Consider the following 23,797-nt stretch of genomic DNA (forward strand, 5'->3'; position numbering starts at 1 on the left):
CAAGAGCGTACGGATTTCCGAGCGTCACGACATTCTAACAACAGCTGCCATACAGAAAGTCTAGGCAAAATCTGGTAGCAAATGGACATATCGCGTTCATCTTTATTGACCGGACGAACCCATTAGCTTTTTTTTAAATTAAAATTTACGATACGACGGTGGTTATTAATGTCAGCAAAAACTAGCACATCTTACGTAATTTGCCATAGTTCAAAAGAAAGAGCGCCATCTCAAAAAACCTTTGTCGCCAATGAAGAAGCTTCGAGTTGGAAGCCGTTCGGAAACGTTCGAGGCCATACGCCATTACAATTCAGCCTGAATTTCTGGGACAGTCAACCATGTTATCTTGACCGGTGCATTTCGCTTGTGATTTCTTCAAAGCTATGTTGATTCTTCTGATGTTCATACCATAGTGGATGCGTCACAGCTGATTACAATAGGAGAGTTGGCACCAGAATTATTTTTTTGTCTGTATAAAAGGAGCCAAAGCGTACAGAATTGTACCTTTTTATAGTGTAGCCATCTTATAGATATGAGAGCTTTTGATTATCACCAGCCATCTCTAATGTTCTTACCCTTCATAAGCTAAGACCTAGATTAGTGATCAATCAAACCTGCATTGGCAACCACGAGGGGCAACGGCGCGAACCACCGCAGTCATGAACCCAACTACGTAAGCCTGCATGATTACGTACGCATAATGAAGGTATCTAGAGTAACAGCCATGGCAAACATATACATCATGGCACGATCTACACAAATCCTTAGATATTTCTTGATGAGACGTGTCTATTCAAAGCTTGTATCTGGTTTGGATGGTATACAATTGTACTATAATTACTAGTTACAAGATTCTTTTACACGTCGTACTTCAGTTTATTAAATACCCGTACACATCTCCTTTTTTGACAATGAGGCCTTAGGAAAAAGCTGCTGCTCACGCTCACAAAAGAATATATGCTGAAATTCGATATTAAACACAATAGATATGTTTGTATGCAAATCTATGTATGCAGCAGCCACTAGCTGGCTATGTGGCTCTAGGACCGATGGCCTGCTATGAAACGGAACGCAGTCGACGACCTATTCTGAAAAGAAATAAACTATGTGCGACTGTGTAGCAGCTATAAATCTTTCAATCACATAGGACCTGTCAACTATGCTGGTTGCGTCCATATGGGTGAGCGTATATGTTAAAATACATACGATCGTCCTTTTTGACCTTGCTCCCGCCGGTTCAGAGAGCGGCATAGCTGGCACTACTTGATCGACCGACTGCACAGTTCGTCGACCGTCGAACGAGTAGTCGGTTATTCATAGACCCAGAATTACATAAAACCTGCTACATGATTGTACGCATCAGATCTGCTCTATACACAGCGCGGATACACATACAGATATGCCAACATGGCTATACACATTCGGCTAGAACAATAACAAACAGCAGGCAGAGTGGCTTTCTAGACTATTCATACATTCACGTTATAATGGCAATGGTAAACAATGGTAGATATCTGTAATAATATCACGCGTATTTGGTGAAGAGCTTGTTCTGCGCCATCTCTAACGGTATTGTCGTTCATACTACGGACTATGTTATCTTGAATCAACACAACCTATTAGATGTGGTGAAATTTACATCGTAACGCAACCCCTGCACTCGTTTCGATAGCATCAATCGTCATTAAAAACATTTAGAAACAAAGAGGCCGCCATAGGTATTAATATCGAGTGTGCCGTTTCTTCGACTACAAAGCATCTAAAAATGATATTCATGCTAGTTTACGGAAATCCAATAATCAAAATCAATCTTTGGCACGGTTTTAGCCTCTAAATCCCACAATGGATGAACGGTCCCATTAGTGAAATTGAATTTTCTAGCGTGTTCATGAAGGCGTATAGATGTACATTTTTGGGTAAGGATGATCGTAACATTGGTGGAGCACCATGCAGTCACGGCATCGACTGTCCAATGAAGAGGCAAACAATTGTCATCACTACTAAAGAAACCGTAAAGCCTTAAATCGGCCACATCGAGCTTATGCCGAGTCCAAGCTGGAAGAACATCTTTTTATGTCGGGAACATAACATTTAAATAGTAAACGGACGAGACAATAAAAATAGAATTTGATTTAATATACGAAGCGAGCGTCTACTCCCTGTTTAATGTACATCCCAATGGATAGGTCGAGAGTAAGTTTCGAACCGAATTTCGTTCGGTACCTTCGAAATATGGCCCGACATTGGGCCATGGGTTACTACTGGAGATTTGCTTTCCGCTAACCCATACTGCTTATGCTAGGTAAGCAACAATATGGCCGATTATGATTTTTTCTTGCAGCACTCTTCACACATTAACTTCCAAATAAGTAGTCATCTACTGAGAGGTTGGTGGGCTTTTTGACTAGCGAAACCTTGCAGAGATACGATTAGACCTCTTTTTATAGGCTCGAATTGTTGCAATGCAGAGGATTCGGGAAAAAGACGCGTGTAAGACTTTCATCAAGGATGGGAGGAGTCGTATCGAAGGCGGAACAAACGTTTGGAAGCAGGTGTTCAAGCTTGCGAATAATCACGGGTAGCTGCACTAAGAACTCATCGCGTATAAGACACGTCCTTCCCTTAAGGCCGGACGCGAAGCAAAGACAGTTTTTAAAAGTCTATTATTATTATTGCCAGGTTCTAACTGAAAAGATGCGACTGTCTTTCGCTTTTTTATTTTTCAACACCAGAGGAATTGTTCAATTTATCAAAGTGACGCGACGATTCTTCGAGAATTTAGAATCGATAAGGGTTTATATACGTTGAATTGAGCGCAAGTGTTGATATGGTGGCGCTGCTTTGCGTGTTCGAACTAGTTTGTATAGGTTTCTGACTAATACTCGTTGACACATAACCAAGGTTCGAACCCGTGCATGGACACGCTTCGTTTTGTACTGGGAGCCAGCACACGTTGTGTCGACACATAGTTACGTTTCGAGAAATATAAGCTTTGTTTAGTTTCAGAAGGCTTCATCAATTCGGTAATTGTTTACTTTGAGCGGACAGATGGATCGTCAGCAGATGAGAGTGGCACAAATCGAGCACTGTTCCTCGGTTACCGCTCGACGTTTCGGAGCCAGCCGTAGGCAGTCAAGTTAACAAACTGAAAGGCTTAATCGGCTCCATAGAATGAACAAAATGGCTTGCTTTAGAACACTATGAAGACCTAGAACTAGGAGTTACGAAAACTTACGCGCCGACAATTCTTAAAGCAATTTGATTACAAGTTTATTGACATGACCGTATCTAAATAGCATATACAAACGGCCTGCATCTATTGTGTGACGTGGGGTCAGAAACGGAGGTCAGTGCTTTCAGCCCGCCTGCCGTACTTCGTGCAATGCGCGTACTCGGTAAGACAATGGATGCGTGCAATACTGCGAGCGAAATCTAAATATTTGTTTATTATCGCAACGATTAAAAGCACGGCCAGTACTCTCACTGCGATAGGATGATAACCTAGCAATTTACCTAATGCTAGAAATTGCTCTACATACATCGACACGTTTGCGTGGGCACGCTAGCTGAATAGAACGAAATCCATAAGCAACAAAGCATAGACTATATTCGAGGCATCGTATATGTATCTATGGGCTAGAGATTATATAAATGGAGCGTATTACCTTTGTAGTCGCTCGTCACCAGGTACTGGCTGCATCTCTATGTAGATCTACATGTGCCTACTGAATATAAATGAATCGTTAAAAGCAGGTCTAACAAGTGTCCTGTAATTGAGCGGAGTAGTCCAATAGGAGAAATTTCGATGTATTTCGAATGCCTCTCAACTGTTTTCTGGACGTCACAACGAAACCATGCAATAGAATTACACGACCAGGACAGGCCTGTGCGGTGTACGTCTATAATAATGAATACTAAACTCTGATGAGCTAGTTTCTATTAACTCTGTTTGACAAATAATGCAACGTAACTAAAAGAATTTCTAAATTGTGTGAATAACTATAATACGAGTTCTATCTACCCGTAATTCCTATTTAGTCTCCAAAAATCTATCCTAGCACCAAAATTAATATTATTCTAGTCAATGCACGCTTGACAACGGTAAGCTTTGGTAAGATTCAAGAACCTATCTTGAAGGCAATTCTAAAGGAAAACTCTATTATCGACAGGTCTGGGAAAGCAACAGGCTGTTATAACCCTTCGTCGAACCTATCTATTTAGCAAATATGATTTTACTTATTCGATTGTTGAGTTGTACGCCGCAACCACTTCCTATTGTTGAATCTCAACAATAAAGTCTATCGTATGTTATCACGTAGAACTCTAAAAAAGTTATTGCAGTGGCACAAATATTAGATCAACACGAAATGGCGCACGTGAGAAATCATATCACTTCCTGTCGTAATAACAATAATAACAGGATTTTACCAACGAAAAACGACGGCCTTTGTAAACAAGGCATTTCTCTCGCTTGTTTATGATGACATTCAAATGAGAGTTATGGGAGAAAAGATGAGCAAACGTGTTGAAGCAAGCAGTGAGGAAGGCTGATAGGCCAATACATTAAGGTTGTATAAATGTGTCGTTAGACATAGTCGTTGTCGTCGCACGAGCAGGTCATTATAGCATTCAACGATTGCTATGCCATTTCCGGAAAACAGTAGGAATGGGTAAAGCATAAAGGCAAATGCATTATCTTGCGTTGACGGTGCATACGATTCGTTCTAATCTCGACAACATTGGGGACTGGGGGTAGACAGTGGGGGGAACAAATAGCCTGATTGTATTAAACTCTAAAAGGCAGTCCGTGTCTTCGGTTTGACAGGAGGTCGTATTTTATCGTCAAATAGAGAACAGTAACTACGATTCAGTAAACTTATCAAACGAGTTAGTGTATAGATACGTAAATCGGTTTACCCCAAATGCGATTCAAAAGAACGGCACCAAAACTAAGACCTTTCTTACGCTTTAGTTCTACAACTGTATCTAAAAGAAAACGACAACGAAACTTTAGATATCCTAGAAGCGTCATTTCTAGCAGTTATATTTATCCAATGTCAACCCAGTTCACCGCGATTAAAGCTTTAATTTGGGTCCTAACCGCCCATGGACTCGTTGCACATGTTTCCTTTACAGTTCTTGATAGCATAAAAAGGCGTGTCGAAATTATCGTGTCGGGCCTGTTGAAAAATCGCTTGAAGATGCTTCATTGATAGCGATGCAACGGGTTCAAATCTCGGCCCTTCGGCGGCCATATGTGTTCCTTTGGAAACATGCTTGTCTGCTAAAGCAGCCAGCTCTGTACTTACCATCTTGCACGAGCCGATATACCGTTTTGTTGTTAGAGGCTTTCTTTAGAGCGTTCAGTTATTTACAATTGCGTAAAAGTCTGTAGATTATGCAGATAAACCTCTTTAGTGATGCGCTTGCCTCTCTGGAAGAAACACGACATTCAAAGCATAAACTTTGCCCTAGAGTTTGCTTTTGACCACAGTAGGCATGTTTTCTGGATCGTGAGTGGGCCAGCAACCATTTTCACGATTTATTTTTGCGTCGAGCATTTAAAAAATGAAGACAATTTTTTTTCTTGGAAAAATTGAGCAAAAAACTCTATTAGCTTATAGAGTTTTATTGTCTTCGGAAAGGTTTTTTTTTTCGTTTTCAATATACTTAAGATTTTCAAATATTATTCCGGTTTGAATAAGCCCTCGGAGTTACCCATTTTTAGGTGCAGCACCAAGGACCTGTCCCCATTAGGAATCTAACCGAAATGAGCCTTGTTAGACGTATCTTGGATTTTTTCAACGTCTACGAAACGGAGTGGCAACCACACAAGCAACTGTTGAGATAAACGATAATACTCATTTTTTCTTAATTTATTGTCTTTTTTTTTTCCCGACTGTTAACATCTGGTAACTTATGCTAATTCTGAAATTTGACTTAGCGCTGCAGCGCATTCGTTACCTACGCTTACCATGCCAATGCACTCAAAAAAGTGCGGATTAGCCACCCAGAGTTCCTTTTAGAAATCGTCGATCTGACCTTTATAATAACATGCAACGTGTACTTGAGGCCTTTGTGAACAATTTGTATAATCCTACGCCTACACATGTCAATTTTTTTCTGAAATAAAGGAGTCATTGGAAATGCATTTTTGGACGGCAGCGGTTGATCAGGTCATGGCCTTTCCGTTGCGCTGTGTTGTCTACGTATTTTGTAGTCGCATACTTATTCGTAACGCGATACGTTGCCGACTTAAGAAGTGTATAATATTTCTACAGGTTCGTCTAGCGTGCAGCATAGTCTTTACCTAACGAATTTGATCTTTTATTTTAGAAAGAACTAGTTTTCACCTAATCCCAGAAGTAGCGGATAAACGCATGCTCGTTACGACAAACAGGACGCCAAAGTTTATCCCAATTTAAGTATCGTGCCTTGTATATGCAGGTCACACATGTAACAGTTCCACAAGGTAGGTAACTTCTTTGTTGGATTTTATTTAAATATGTCTGGGACGATCGAATAAAGCAGGTATTAGGAAAAGCGTTTTTGAGAGTCTAGGCGTCATAAATTCTGCTTTATGCGATCGCATTGTTAAAAGAAGCCTTGTTGCAGCCTTTCGTCCTTAATGCTTGATCGGTCAAGCCTCTGATCCCCGTCAAGGGCGGCCCTCTTTACGACAGTTAGTTTTGACATTTGCACAAAACTGGTTCTATTGCAAAAAATTGTAGAACGTTAAAGACTTCGTTCATACGCTGCCGAAAAAATCCAGAATACGAATAAGTATAACAAGATATTGCCTATTAGTCAACCACTGTCATTGCGTCGACTTACCTGTACCCCATTTTGTGCTAACTTATTCAACCTACATCCATTGCATATCTCTTAAACATATCAGATATAGCATGCGCTAAATCTTTGTTCCTTATTCGGGTAACCTGACGGTATACGCGTGTCAGCCGACGTATCATCTGCCGACGAAAACTTAATCGTAACCTTGTAAGGGTCAGAAACAGAGATTACTATTCTCTAAATAAAATCACAGTTCCTCAAAGTTCTTTGTGAGCGGCGTCGAGCCAACCAAATTGTAGGTTTAACGCTTTCTACTTAATTAACCTGGAAGTCGCTTGGACTGCCCGTAATAAGAACGAGTCACTAATGACCCGCAAAAAAGATTACCGGAACGATTGCTCTCTCACTTCTACCTATCCATCAAAATACCAGGTGCGGTTAGCGATGAACAAAAATAAGTTGTCAGCCACAAGGCCCACGACAGCAGTTTAGGATCGTTCTCCTTTACTAGAGGTAATTTCAACATGTAAATGCAAGCAGGGAATTCGTTAAAGTTATATGTAGCTAGATTTGCTGCATGCAGTTACGGTATCGCAATTGCAATGGTCAGAGTAGGCAGGTTAGCAGAGAAATTATGATTAGTACGCGTTCCCAGTTGAAATAAAGAACGGCCAGTTATCCAGTAACGGGATATTTTTTTCTTTAATCGATATATAGTAGACGGAAGGGCTCACTCTTTTGTATGTATAATGTCATCTACTTAGTTAAAACATACGTTTATCGAAGACCTTCAGAGAGCAAATATTACTTGTTAATGATCCGTTGCATTATCCATTCATATGACAACTCAGTTCTGCATTTCTGCCTCACCACACGAGTTTTCTACGCAAATCCTCTTGAAGAACCATTTACCTTAAGTGTTACCGTATTGGCTTACTACACCTTGATTAGCTAATAATGCTCGCCAGCGAGTTTTGCAGCGACCTCGTTGTCTTCATCTAGACATCTCTTCTATTTCTTTATTTGACCTCCTTTATTCGAAACTATCTATGTAAGTAAGTATATTTAATTTACAAGCGATGCTACAAGTCTCCCGATACCTTTCGGAATACAAAGCTATTCCGCTAAATTCCGTAATGCAGCTGCTGTTCATCTTTCAGAGCGTTCCTGCAAATCTTTTGAAAAAATTGACGGAACTACAAAAAGAGGACCTATTCAGAAGGATTCGGATAAAAGAATCGTTTCCGATTCAATTTTTTTTTTGCTGTTTGCCTTTTTATGGCCAATGGTCTCCAGAAATTTCGGAACAGTGATCGTCTCTATTGACACCACCGAAGAAATCTTTCAAATTATGTACATCCTAACTACAAGAATTTTTTTTAAACTCTGTGAACGACCTCTTAAATATGTCAAAGTAGGCAAACCGTGACTTTCGAGATAGTCGGTAATATCTCTACGCGGCATGAATAGAATGAAGTGTTTTATTTTAGATGCACTTCGGACCAGGGCCAAAAAAACCTGTATCTGCACAAATACTGCATTTCGACAAAATCCTTACTCAACCAGTGCTCAAGAAGTCCTGAGACCTAAAGAGTCTCCCTAAACATGTTCACAAACATACATACAAAAAGGTTTCCGGACATAAGTTGATGAAATACATGTCCAAAGATAAGTATATCTGTGTGCTCAAATCCAATAGATAATTAACTGTGTTCACTGGCAATTGATGACCCGCGATAAGCCGAGACACTGCTACCCTCTACAGGGGCTAAAATACATCGGAAATACGTAATAAAGCTGAACATCGAACAAACAGCGCCACCGACGTTCGGTCGATGTTGGAGACAACGATAGCGAGACTTTGCAACATTGTTAAGCTCTCACCTAATAGATAATCGGTGTTCACTTTGCTACATTTTGAGAGAGAAATATTCACCAGTGTATACCTCGTGCAACCAAATAAGCACACAGGTAATTAGAGCTCGATCGGTCGGTCGCTTTCTGCGAGCACAAAATTCAACTCATGCGTATGCCTCCTCGAAAATTGCAAGCAAAATCGCTTCTGTTCCCTTTGACAAACCAAACTCGCCTCTTGAACAGCGCTAAATGTTGTCAATGGCCCGAACGATCGAAAGGGATAGGGCGCAAATTAGAATATGCACTTTGCGCATTGCGCACTACCGGGGAGAAAAGGACGCCATCGACGCTTCGATGGAGAATTGGGTGGCTTCCTACCTGTCATGGCGGAAAGGCTGTTGCGCGCCGGGAAAGAGACATACACGACGGGTGTATGGGCCCATGCAACGGTATGAAATGGAAGTACGCAGTACTGCGATATCCCGAGAAGGGATACGATCTAGGGAGGAAGAGAGAGAACATCTGAGTAGTGAAGAGTAAACCTGATTGGCAGGCGGGTTCATCATTCAAGTAGCTTAAAGCAGATCCTTGCCTTAGAGAATATTTAACGCTGAGCACCAACGCAGACCAGCCGCTAAGGAAAAGCTAGATAGCTATACATCGCATCGTCTTATGCTAATATGTACGCATCTTGCTTTACACACCATCCGTGTGATTCGGTTCGTTGTCCGTGCGATGTCTTCTGGGCTGGGCAAAAGATTCTATCTTTTTGCTTTTGGTGTAATCAGGCAATGAAGTACAGCTGGAATGTTATCCATGCAACCTACAGAAAAATTAAGAATAAAACATGAGTAGGACAACTTATTTCGTTGGGAATACGGATGGCGACTTCTATCCTAGGTTTTGTTTGAAGCTGATTGCTGCACATATATTGTTCTTCGAACAAACCTTATTGTACATTTATGTCTAGATGGCCTATAACACAAAGTTTATTATAACTTTTTTTATTCACCATTGAGCTTTTTTATTATTTTCATGTATTTATATGTTGCTGATTTATTCGTATGCTCCTAAAATCTATTGTAGTTCATTTTGTATTTTTAAATTAGTTTCTGTGCTGTTCGTTGTTTTTACACTGGATTTATCCTAAGTTCTTCGGATCTTACGTTCGGTACCGTCGTTGGGTGATCCCTCGGACCGCTACCTTCAGCACTAAACGAATCGTGTTTTAATGCCTGGGTGTGAATCCAAACCATTACATGTCCCAAAGATTAAATAAATTACTCCCTAAGATAAATTTCACTTATCCTAGATTGCATTAGCATACGACTATTGACACCCGTTACCATCTCCTTTTTTTGTCTATTCAAGAGAAACTGCCTAGAAAAAAACTGCACTAAAAGTCTTTCGCGTTTTCCTTGTCCTCCGAAACACAGTTACGATTATTCACTGAGAAAAAAGGACCAAGTCCGACAGGCTCATGCACATCCACCCCGATTACTATTAAAGGATCATACGGCTTTCTGTTGCAGATATTTAGACGACGAGATTATCGCAACTGGAGTTATTTGAAGTGCCGGCCCTGTGCCACTGGTAAGGGCGCGACAGTAGTCGTAGCTGACGTCACTGCACTTCACTCGAGGGCAGATAAGCCCGTAAGGGCTAAATAGGTCTGAGGCGAGCGATCAAAGAGGAATAAAATATATACGTAGACATCAGGTGACCGATGAAAGCCGGCAACTTGAAGGCACTACTATCTACGTTATATCATTATATAGTTAACTGTATATTTTTAACGGTCTTGATTCCGTCATATCCGAGAAGCATAAAGGGCAATTACGAGCGATAACAGGAAGTAAAACGATACAAACAGACTCCCATTCGTAATCACTGAGGGAGCACTGAAATCGGATCTCAAAAGAGAAAACGCATTCGCTGGTAATTCATTGTAGCGTTATTATTTATTTAGTAATCGGACCACTCTTCACATAAACACCATGTTAATGTACTTCGTACGGTCAGTTTCAGGAAGATCACTTTTTGTATAACATGATTCCTGCTCAGATGACTATTAGAAATTGATCTACCATATTTATGTGGACTGCTTTATTAAGCATCCTAATATTGACTAGCTCATAAGGTTTGTTAAGGGTCTGACACACTAATGCTCCGTAAAAATCTGTACTCTGCAATTGTTCTGTCGCGTGTGCTTCTTTAACACCATATCTCCGACCAATGTATGTATTTGGGATGTATAAGAGTGCTAATACAAGGAAATCATTTGATTTCCGTAGCGATTCTATTTTTTAAATCAAGCATGAACACACAAAACGGAAGAACATTAAACTTATAAAAAAATTATCGGTTTTATTTTGAGCGGGCTGGCACATAAGCGTACCGTTCTAAGTGTCGTCAAATGCGCCCCAAAATTTGCCCAACTTCAAACGTTGAAGTTTCGTGAAGAAGCTGTATTTTTGTCGGATGAGATAGGACACCTGTTGTCTTCATTATTATAACTTTTACATATTGATTAAGTCCTAAATGATGGCGTACATGGTCAATAACACAAAATTGACTTTAACTTTAGGACTTCAAGTGAAAGATGATAAACAACAACTTCGTTTTTCTTTAGTGTATACATCGATTGGCTCGATCCATCTATTATTGCATACATTAAGAATTTTCATCTATTTTAAACTTTCATCGATAAAAAGATATACCTCCCCACTGGAAAATTGTTATGATCTACGGACATCTAAACGGCAACCTCGCTTCATTAATTTATGTAATATTAAATGTATGATATCACGACGTTCAGGTTAACTTGATCCATATAGGCTTAGATCCTTAAAAACACATAGAATTGAACGAATTCGTTGAATGAACCTAACCAAATACGAATTCCACCATAACCTTATGGGCTAAACAAAAAAGTCTTAGGAATATCACAGATGTCTAAAATGTTTGTTGCGGAATTCAATAATGTACAGCAGAGTATGAGAAGATTTTCTCATTACTGAGCGAGCCCCAATATAGGATCCTTTGTAAATCTCGTTTGGTGTTCAGCACGGTCTTCTTCATCTTACATAGTCTTTGTCCGGCAAAGGACGTTAGGGTAGTATTGGAAAATCCGAAAGCCATTAAAAATGCATTATCTCCAGATTGCTCGCTATATCAACTTCGCTGAACTCTGCACTTACAAGGTCGCTTGACTAGTTTGCATTGTCCTGCGCAGGTAAATCTCGATGCTACGGCACCAGCATAGGGCAATGGATTATCAAGGTCAATCTCGTTACATTGAGGCCTTATAAAGGTCTTGTCTGCTCAGACCCAGACCACATTTCGGATACAAAATCTACTACAATCGTTTTTGAATCTCTGCAAATGATATCCAAATAAATTGAATAAGATGTGAAGAAGATCATTGATACGTACTAAGTACGTCGTTATCACAGATGTTCGTCCCCCTATGCAGGTCGCTTCCATAAGCAGTCTACAAGTGAGTTTTAGACTGTTTTTGAGGAAAACTGCAGGTTTTCGTCGTGTGAGCAACTATTTTTGTACTGTCAGGTATTGCTTCGAAATGGACTACCAATTAAAATGTACTGAAATATAATCGAGAAAAAAAAATCTAGAGATCTGTTTTGAATTTGCGTACGACTGATCTCTTCCGTTACGGCCTTATAAAGTTGAAGCAAAATAAAGACTAGTTAATTGGAAATACCGAAAAAAATGCTTGAATGCATGAATAGCTGATCGGCCATTCAGCCTAACGAATAAGTTCGCTGTCACAAAAAGTCTCGATTTTAAAGGTGGCTTTGAAGCCTAAAATAAGAATTGTACAAATAAGCATTTAATTAGTAGCCGCGCACACTTCCAGACTACGGGGCGATACAAAAACAAACTCCTACGCGTATTTTTCATCACACGTCTCAACCGAAATCATTGCACCGACTGTACAGTCTGCCGCCGTTTTTCACCCCGATGGCTTCAAAGCTAAATACCGATCACTTCATATATGGGTGGTTTACAGACTTGTGACCTGCTCGATTGTTTCCCACTTTGACACTTCCCCGCAAGTGCTCGAACGAACAGCATGACGGCAGGCAGCGTCAAGTGAGATCCTAGCCAGGTAGCGGCAATGCGTTAACCACGTATCGCGGCTAACATCTGTCAAACGTAGCTGGATCTGATCCATGAGATCCTGCATGGTGATGAGCCACCCAATCTCAGAACGTGACCACTCGTTAGATCAGCATGCTGAATTTATTTAACTGAATCAGATAAAATGAAGATCTTTTGCGCATCCAGGACGGTATAGAACTCGACGATAGCCTAATAGTCTTCTTGTACTACCTTGCGCGAAGAGCAATGTGAACAGAGGCATGCTAGTTAGATGTAGTTCGTGGACGCAGTCTGACATTATTCCAAAGTTTAGAAAGAATATACGTTTCAAGAGTACCGAGAGTCTCGGCCTAGCCTCAAACGAGGCACGGTATAAATGCTCGTTTTTTTTTGCCTTCTATCATGACAGGTCGTATGAATAATCCATTAGGTATAACTGTTTGATCTCGCAACATGAGGTTTCGAATCTTGTTCAACACGTCATCTCCAGGGCTCTTTGTTTCAATCGAAGTGTTGTAATAGTATCGCTTTACGATGACACGTGTGTTACAAAATGGCAAAGTAATAGATTTACTTTGTCGCTATTTTCAGTTGGAGCCTCTTCCGCCATTCCGCTAACTCGACCAGATTGCCTACTGGAAGGCGACTGGCTTGCAGAGCAAGTGATGAAGTTAGCCAAAATGGCCGAACTACGTTAGCGCCATCTTCGTATTTTCTCGCCTATCAATTTCGACTACCGTGCACGTTATTATTATTATTATTATGTTAACGTATAAACGCTGTTCTGCGCTAATGCCGTGCTATAGATTATTATTGAAAATTCACAAGATCCTCCTGACATTAAAACTGGGCGCGGGTGTATCACAGAGGATTCATTGTTTGTAAATGTATAGCTAAAATTCTGTCTATAGAAACAGCCTCCTTGAGACTAATTGTTGGCCAATAAAAAGATGATAGATTCCAATTTAAAATTGAGTTTGTCTTGTCAATGTAAAAATTTCATCGTTGACTGCTTCCCTGTGAATTGATCAATCGAATGCAGCAAAACTGTATCAATCGATGATAAAAAATTGGTTAAAATCGTAGCGTGCAAATCATGCAATATCATGTGGCCCAGTTGTACAAAAGTAAACTTTTTTTTTTTAAATAAAGTAACATATATAATAGTTGACGATCGTTCAAAAACTCCACTTAACGTAGGTTAGAACGGACAGTGTAACAACAGCGCTTTTCGTGATGATAGACAAAAAGTATTATTTTATCTAGAATTAGGCCCTTTTCAACGTCGACTTTACAGTCTCACAGGCACCGATAGCTCCGTCAACGAGGATAGTAGCCATGCTCTAGAATTTTTAGAGGACACTATCTGCTAGAGTCCACGTAAAACACCATAGTTTCCATACCGACAGAAGATCGCTGAATGACGCTGAAGTTGTGCGTTTTGCTCTGGAAGTGTGCTGTGTGACGGTATCCGGATAAAACGGAGATGGCGCCCGCTAATGATGGGCTCTATGGCAAAATCATGCGTCGTGATACTTCAGCCGCCCTCTAACTTTAATAGTCGAAGCTTAATATTTTGCCTTCTTTCTACCTTAGTAAGTTAAGCGAGCGAACGCCTATCTTTTACAGAAAGACATAGGCTTCCCGAACTCTAAAGTCGTTTACTAACCTTTAGCCGGGTTTTTTTACAGTAGTTTTCAAACGTTTACTAATAAATGGGCTTCACTCTATACTCAGATACTGGTTACTTATGTTGCACAGGCAGCTTAATGACAAAATGTAATTTTCTCTCTTTTATTTTTACCTATCATACATTAGCTCCTGGCATGGACCTGGGGATAGGGCATTCGTTCAAGCTGATACTGCGATCAACTAATTCGAGTACATTGATAGTCTTCAAGCAACCTATTAAACCAAAGATAGTTATGCAAACTTATAGTGCTAGATATTCCCATTGAATCTTACAAAGTCTTCTCGCGTGCAATACATCCCATAGAGCTCAATAGAATGTACGAGCCAAGTATAAATCTAATACATGTCCCAATACGTAAAGTTAATATTAAGAAATGAGAAAGGCGAAAACCGAGTCCGATTCTATACGTTAGTTAACAAAATATTAAAGAAGATGTTCTTTTAAAAACTTGTATATACTTTAATAAATTGTTGTACAATTACAAAATTGCTACAAACGGAAGCCTGTTTATTTACAAGTACTTCAGATCCAGTAGGGTAAGTATCCAATAAAAAATCAACGAGAAATACTGATTTTGGTCAGCGCTGTCTTAGCATATCTTTTGCTCTTTAGGGCATCAGGTGTACAAGTCCGAATCGACAGGTCTATTTGTGGCACCTCCAGATGTTTTACGGCACCGATTTCTCTTCGTCCTGATGTCATAGGCCGCTTACGAAGAGAAAAGTATGCTGGTGCCTTTTTCCCTGATTGTTCGTTTCGAGATTTATTTTTCTCTAAATTTGAATCTAACGTTGAGTACCTGATTAAATTAGCGGTGACATAATCAAATTGCTTAGATATAGCATATATCGAGCTTTGTAGAATATTTGTATGGCACAGAGTTGAACCACGAGCCATGTTTTTTGCCACGAGTTAGCTAGAGGATGCCACGCGAAGTCAGGATACTAAAATAATACAGGCGCTTATGTCCTATAGCTAGCCTAACAGCTTTCTTTCTTAGCCTTTTTTTGGGTACTATTACTACAAATACTATTATATACATATGTATATGGCAGTATACATAAATTTAACCATGTCGAATCTACTCACGTAGACTTAATAGACGACTTCAATGGCTTAGGTTCTCTTTGCTAATTCTTGCCGATGCTGCTGTTCAAAGTAGTTCAACAACTCAGGCCCTGTGATAGAGTTTGTGCTTGTACCTTATATGGTAATATGCATTATAAGCTGTCTGTTATATAACTAGAGATAATTACCACAGGGGGTTTGGCAAAAAAATTTACAGCGTCTACAAATCTAAACTCTCTAATGGAACGTAATAATGATAATATGACGATAAACAATCTTGTAATTGTCAGCCCGTTTTTCACAGTTATGTTTATGTGTCTACCTCGATCGCAGGCAATGGTTAACTACGCTACTACGGAGCTACTAATAGTACACCTGCAGACTATTCATTTCTATGCCGACCATTTTCCGCATTCTGCCACGCTCACGTAGACATTTTAACTATCTGATGGCTTTGGCAAATTTATGGTCTCGTATGGGTTTTTGGAAGGCAAGTAAAATTCATAGAAGACAAGAAGTCCCAAGACCGTTATCTTTCTGCCATAACATCCACAACAATTTTGATGATATCCTCGCTTTGAGGCCATCACCAGATGCTCGTTCGCCGGCTTCTGTATTCCAGGTTTCGAATTTTCCCGCTGATCTAGCGGGCCTAGTTGAATAATAACAAAACGTGCCACTGAAACGGAGACAGTGAATAGTAATACCTTAATAAAGAATATTATGAGGGCTATAAGCGTTTCACCCTATTTAGCACCAGATTTAATATATTGTTGTATTCAATGACCAAAAGTAACAATATATTTTAGAAGAACATACGAACAGAGTGGAAGCGTTTCAGGGGTAAAAAAAGAGGTAAGAATTACATATCATTGATCACTACAGTTTTACGAACTACCGTATGCAGATTTATGACTGAGATCATATGGTTTTGCTGAATAAATGTTGTTTTTTTGGCGCAAAAGTCTGAGCGCTTTACGAGCAGAAGGTTTATCCTACAGTCTACACTAGCTGAGCAAGAATTACTAATTACTAATAGACGAGATCCGATTTCGCAAGTTTTCCTGTAAGCCAACATCGATACAGATCAAAACTCGAATAGAGGACAGGAGGGAGCCTTAATCTTTTACCTGAACAGATCTCTCCGATCATCGGCGACTCCTGATTATTTACAACCGAATTCTTCTACTGGAAGCTGCAATATTTTAAATCAGATATCCCGAGAAAGGGCAACAGTAGCTCTGATAGGTTTGCAGCTAAGCTCGAATATATGAACCGCCATAAAAACAGAACTGCTAAGAAGGTGAGTAAACCGTAAAAATAATTAGCCAGATCCAAGAAATTAGGTAAGCCAACTTTTCTTGCACAAATTTTTTTTTTAAGGAAAAAAAGTAGAAAGTTCGGATAGTTCCAATCGAATGGACCCATGTTACTTCAGTTAGCGGGAACAAAATACAGGCGAGAGAATCACGGTTGTTTGTTTACCCATTGCGATGAAGGTATAACCATCTCACAAAGGCGATTACCGATAGGCAAGTAATGCCCAAAAATATCTAAATTCGCCTTTGTCATGTTAATTGAAAGTATAATTATCGAGTATCGGCGAAGTCTTTACATCATAGAATAGACCCATATAATTTACAATTACACTCATTAAAAAGTCTGGCTTTGAGTCATGTCTGCTAAAATAGTCAGCTACTTTCAGTTATCTTTTTGTCTGTACTTATCGTACCCCTTACCTATTTCGCGCATCGTTAGCCTGCAACGCGTTGTTGGCCTTTCTAAAATTGGTCCTTCCTCCCTCACTATAGGCTTACGCTGCTCATTGAAGCTCATTTAGTACAATAAAATGGCAACAAATCGGTGTCGTTGTCTTGATTTTGCCATATATCGCGCTGTCACGATGCGAACAAATCCGACAAAAGTAGTAGAATCCATATTCAGGCGAACGCTTGTGATAAATGTCACTTATTATTCCTATTAGGTCTTTGTAATAGGGTACATGTTCCCACACAAATATCTAGCAATCGTTCTTGAGTTAGAAAGCGTTTTAGTCAATTCTTAGAGTGTGTTTGATTTTATTCTATTACGTGAAATCCAATGACTTTTTGTCTAAGCCTTACAGGAGCCAAGTTAGTGGTCGATGAGTATTGTTGGACGTCTATAGATGTGCCTTCCTCAGTTTTCTATGCTGCGCCACACTATAAATGAATGGATGTATTATACATCCTAAAGGCGGCTTTTGACTTTTGCTTACGCAAAGGACAGTATTGGGATAACGTCAAAATGCGCTGGTCACACTTATACAAACACCATGACCATGAAATGATGTTCATTACGCATGTCATTCCATAACAGATCGAATTATAGCTTTCGAGTTGGCAAAGCATCGTATGTAATAATTTAATAGAATCATATGCTTTTTCCTCGAACAGCGCTATTGTCATTTTGTCCCTTCTTCACTATTCTATCGTCCCGACTATCTTCCCGGTTTAATTAGAAAAAACTTAGACTTAATGATTTTTCTAATAATTTGATATTTTTAATATAAGCGCACCGCTACTCGTCCATATCTGGCAAGCGCAATAAAACCATTTTGCAAAAGCAATCACGGTCGCGGTAGGGAAATTGAGCGAACAAATGAAAACTACTCTATAAACATATATATATATATATAAATAATGTTGATACAAACAAAATATCAACAAATATGTCAATGTTAAAGACGAGCTTGTCGGCTGCGTACGTCGTCTACGTAATCACCTGACCACTGCCGTTGAACATAAAGTAATTCTGACTTCGAAATTGGATAATAATAATAACGGTATTGTGGAGGAGCTATTGTGTAACTACTGTATGACAGACAGACGGATTATTATTATAAGAACCGTGTCATCATGAAGCTTACTATTTGTTCGCACACATTTTCGAAGTTTGTGAAGCACTGGCTCATCTCTTACATTACGCATACAAACTAAACGCTAGTCCCTACTGGCGCGCTATTTTTTCCTACTCAAATTAGTTTATGTCTGCCATGTTTTTTCTCGAACTTTACTCACTTCGAATGTGATTGTAGAGTTTGCGCCTGGAGTTAATTGTTAGAACAACACGCTGTTGTTTCGTCGCGTTGTGGCGCTACTATATCATTAGCCCTCTAAATTTAGATACACGGTCACCTAATTGCGGTTTTTTTGTCATTTCAAGCTGAAACTGATCGTGACCTCCAGTATTCTGATGCGCATCTTAAGCCGCTTGAAGAAAACATGCATGTTTAGAACAAACATGATGAAATCACTTGTAAGGAAAACTATGAAAGATTGACTAACACTTGAAAGTTCAAATTTGGCGCCATTGTTTAGAGAGCTTGAGAAACAAAAATAGTTGCTACATTTCAATGCTTTACCAATCGTTACTGACGCTTAAACGTTCGAAGAAATTTTATTATTATTATTATTTAGAATTAGAAGAAATGTTAATTCCTCCATAATTAACACTTGATTCAATGTATAACTTGTCTGTATTTTAGCACAGAGTCAATTCTTATCTAACATATATAAGCATAAGGACGTCGGACTTATCGACTAGATGGGACGTGTTTTCCTTAATACAACACGGATAGGTGCGCTTTCTTTGATACTTTAAGACACGCTACACCTAGCATCCTTAGTTCTCCTAGAATATGTACAGTGTCTGTGGTGTGATAAGCCCCCAAGCTTAGATCGACATGGAAAGTGCATTAGTGTAATAAAAAAAAATATGTGAACGCTAATTTCCATATAATCTAAAATAATTACATTCCTGAGACATGACGTTCCAGACGTAAGTTTTGAATGCTGGACGTATGTTCACAGACCTGATGTTTTGCCATCTGCACCTAGTCCATGTATCTAACCGACGATAGTGCTCTTCTGTCGTGGCAGTGCTGTGTTAAAAAGGCCGCCGAAAGGCTTAAAAGCAATCAATCGTTTGCTCTAGCTATAGTGAAGGGAATAAGAGGAAGGCTATTGTTTAGAAAAGGGCCGTTACTTTGAAAAATCGTTACAGATCATACTAAATCTTATAGCTATTAGCGACTTCGATTGGCGTTGTTCGGCCCGATAGAAGCAAGCGAAGTCCTACCGGTAGGCTGCAACGTTACTGAGAACCTAAGCTGAACCCATGGGTCAGCGGAGTTAGCGCCTCGTGCTTTGACTTTTAAGCGTCGAGCTGATCTGGCCTTTTAATACGAGCTAAATATGCGGCTCGAAAAACAACATCAATTTACCGCTTTATCGTCTCAAAGATGTCACTCGATAGTTTGCGTTGGAAATTGACGATTCTGCAATTGATGTACGTCTGATACAATACTAGCAAGTACGGTTGTGACACCAGCAACCGAGCAAAGATCATAATCATGTTTATGAATATCGAATAGTAGAAATCCGAATATTTGAAGCACGCTGATGCTTCAAAGTTAAACACAATGCCTTATCTTCTCGCAAGGTAAAACAATTCCACTTCTGTTTAATTCGTATAGATTTTTTTATGTGGTGATCTATGCCTAGAATCAATTTCGCCACTATCCACCAGCAAATTTCTGAACGTCTCATTTTTTTTATTGGACTTTATGAAGTAATGATGATAAGCAATGCTAAATGTTCCACGACGCTTCTGTGTTCAAACCAGAAAAGCTCGAAATAACTCGACATTTGACTCGGCATATTTTGATCTTGCAAAATCTCTTAACCATTAGAATTAATTCGCTGTTACGATTGAGCATGTTGAATGGGACTTAGGTAAATGGAAATTGTGCTATTACACCAAAGCACATAAGGTTGTTAAACATAAGGACCGAGTATAGTTTTGATGGATACAGTATAAACGACATAATACTATAAGAAGATAAACAATATAAACGAACAGATGTACTTTTGCATAATATGTGCCCCAACTGGCCTTCTTGACGCACAGGAGCAACTAAATTTACGTGGGCATAACCGCGAAGTACACGTGTTAAACGTTCACGTTTAGTATTCACACCCGGCCGAAAATCTGGGCATTTCGGTGCGCTTTTATATCGTAATCGAACGGTCATGCTGTATCTGGTGTGCGCGCTACTTAGCGGTGGGCTTTTTCAGAAAATATTGACAGTCACAAAACTAAATTCCTTTTTTCTGCCAATATTATTTTGAAGCAAATGAATCCGTTGATATTTATGGCCACTCGATGATTACTTCAAGTTGCAACTTCTTTGGCATAAAACTAAAGGTTCTTTTTATCGTTGGGAAGCCAAACTTTATTTGGATTTGCAGAAAAAAATATGAAATTAATTAAGATTAGTAGTAACATCATGTGGGATGAAATTTTCCGTGCGGGGAGAAACGTCACGCATTTCTAGCGAGGCCATTTTTAGCGAAAGCGTATTTAGCTGTGTTATTGTAATTTAGTCCAGTTAAAACTTTTTCCCTCGTGAATTTCCGCTACATCCGTTGCATCAGTTCAGCTAAAAAAAAGACTTCAAATGGAGCGACGAGTGCTTAAACTACTCGTCTTACAAATTTGCATACTTCTTTCTGGCTCATAAAGCCATTGTCGTTTTATTGCGTAATGGGCGGTAGTTTACCCTTACCTCAAGCTTAACAGGTAGACCTTCTTGTTGAAAAAAGTGTTTTGTCGATATCTACCCACCCTTGCTCTTCGCCAAGGCCGGAAAGCTGCTGTAGCAACGTGGAATATTTACGCCATGCCTGAGGGAGTTGTTCGAAGATGATTAGTAAAGTTTATTAATGGCATCTTGAGGCTGCAGGATTCAGCCCGCCCGAGGTCAGCTATCCACACTCGATGAGAACCGTCAAAAAGGCACTTTTGAAGGACGATAGTAGGTCAGCATTAGTGAACTAGCCGAGAAGGTAAACTGCATTCACGTCGCTATGGTCGACCCTCTGGAATCTGTGAAATTTAATTAAAAATTGAAAGGTCGCTTGGCTTACGGAGTGAACAGAGGTTACAGAGAAACAGCTTCTAAATTACTTTCGGCGTATTTGCTGGTATCGGGCAACAATAATCTACACAGCAATTGTTGCGGGTGGCGAGAAAAAATGTCCCTTCGTGACGTGAAGCAGAAAAAGGAATGGATAGTTACGAAAGGTACATATAAGCTTGGAGTTAAGGCAGGCTTCCACGCATGATTGACATTTAGTGGGATCCTAGGGGCCCTACGCGCCGGGAACAGCTTGAAAAAAACAGGACCATCAACATAAATCTGTGCACAGCATCAAGTGAAGGACACTTGAATAAAAAGATTACAGCGAAGCAATTTTTTTTTTTTACCACGATAACGCTAAATCATATATGTTAGAGGTCGCTCAGCAAAAGTTTGAATGAGAGCGTAGCCATTCTATTCTCGTACTTCCATAATTTATATATTAATCGTTGTTATTCACGTATAAATAAAATACATATATATATCTTCTTACATCATCGGCGCTACAGGCCTACGATTATATACCAAGTTCATGAATTAACAATACAATAAGTTTAATTTGACTGTTTCTTCTTCAGATGCTAAAATTTTTATTAAATAAATTCTTGATTTCAAGTAGGCTCCTGGACATACGTTTCTATTTTCTCTCTAATTTTTACAAATTATAGATTGAAAATCAGTATAATTTGAACCACGAAAAACTGTACACTGTCACGCGAAAAGCAGGAATAAATAAATCAGCCATTGTTAGTACGCAGTTAGTCCATGACATTTTTGGGAAATCAAATACTCGCCATCATACCGTAAACAAACAGGCACATGCCAAGAAAAAAGAATATGCCCTTTTAAAGCAGGAGTCCTCGTTTTTAGGTTCGAACAGTGGCCCGTTAGTGAAACGTAGTCGGGTTCTATACCGTTGTCCGTCGAGGCCCAAGCGGATAAAGTTTCAAGGTAGTCTGAGCTCGGCTCCTTATTTACAACCATCGAATCTGTCGTTCGCCTGTTGCTAAGCCGGATTTAAAAATGGACTTTAAAAAAGACTTGGCCATCCACCTTAATCTCCTTCTTTTCCATTCCGTTTTCTCCACACGTGCAAAGGATATCCGGCTAAAAAACCAGACCTTTTTGCCTTCGAACTTAACAGAATCGAATCTGACTTATAATTGAGCGCAACTAAACAAGGCTTAGACATCGCAGAGGATTGAGGACGACGTCCCTTCACCTGTTTTTCGTTGGCACCCACAAAACGATTCATATGTCTCTGACGTCGGCGGTTTCTGCCATAGACTGTGGTTGTCCGCGCTGGCAGCGGATAGCGTTTATTATTTCGTTTTCAGTACAATCACTTTATCCTAAAATGTTACCTAATAGCTGAAACTGAAATGAGGTCGATAGGGGCCTAATTCGTTAAAGGATCTATTATTATCTGATATGGATACATCAAAAACTCAACAGGGTAAAATAACTGAATGTAGCCCTGTGAAATAACCTAAGGGTTGTTGAAAATTGGCATATATTTCTGTGCCGTAAACCTTTAAAGTATTAGAACATTCCTTCCCTCAGAGCGTTCCTGCATTTTTACGTCACGATAAGTGAATTTCAAAAGTTAAATAATTAAAAAAAAAAAAGCTAAAAAATAAAATTGACAAGTTCTGAATCGTTCTTTTGTTATGAATGTTATTATTCTAATTCATGCGTTCTATGAATCATGAAGTCATATATTATCAACTTAGTTTGTTTATTACAGATAACAACTTCTATTATTAATCGCTTGGATGTGAAAGGCAGACATACTGAGACGGTTTGTATACGCTAGACAGGACGCGCCAAACCATAATAGAAAAAAAATACACTAGAATTGTATATAATACATATACAACTTACATATATAGTGTATGTGATACATATATATACACTAGAGATATAGGGGGGGGGGTTCCAGAACCTTATATTTAGCCTAAAGCTACTTGTTCTACACGAAACATAGTAAAGAAAATTACTGTATTGGCTTATGCAAGAGAGCATAACCTCATAAATATCAAAAATTAATAAAGTCCTACTTTGACGGCTGATTATTCATAACTAAGCTAATTATTTTGTATCTTCCTAGGCTCCGCTATAATAGCTGTTTTCTACGAGTAAGCAAGAAACATAAAAACACTAGCTGAAGTCGACTGAACCCGATTTAAACCAGGTTTCCGGTTTAACAAATCCCCTGAAGCACGACACTGGACAAAATTTGAGTGATCTGTCCATATGTGATTAGGTAATAGTTACCTAGTAATTTCTTTTGTTTACAA

At 39.3% G+C, this 23,797-nt stretch overlaps 1 protein-coding gene across 3 annotated transcripts in view; it reads right to left on the reverse strand.

Annotated features, from left to right (window-relative positions):
• LOC111252394 (metabotropic glutamate receptor 2-like) overlaps nt 1-23,797 on the reverse strand; it is a 185,847-nt gene that overhangs the window by 32,031 nt on the left and 130,019 nt on the right. The window contains exon 14 of one of the 3 annotated variants that reach the window (XM_022810204.2): nt 14,946-16,214. The exons of 1 other annotated variant lie outside the window; for it this stretch is intronic. In XM_022810204.2, coding sequence (XP_022665939.1) covers nt 15,973-16,214 — 242 coding nt within the window. In that variant the 3' untranslated portion in view covers nt 14,946-15,972. Of the gene's footprint in view, nt 1-14,945; nt 16,215-21,156; nt 21,464-23,797 lie in introns of those variants that run through there. One more of the 3 variants, XM_022810206.2, reaches the window with a different exon arrangement.

Source organism: Varroa destructor, unplaced genomic scaffold, assembly GCF_002443255.2.
Source record: "Varroa destructor unplaced genomic scaffold, Vdes_3.0 BEIS01000006.1, whole genome shotgun sequence".
Classification (NCBI taxonomy): Eukaryota; Metazoa; Arthropoda; class Arachnida; order Mesostigmata; family Varroidae; genus Varroa; species Varroa destructor.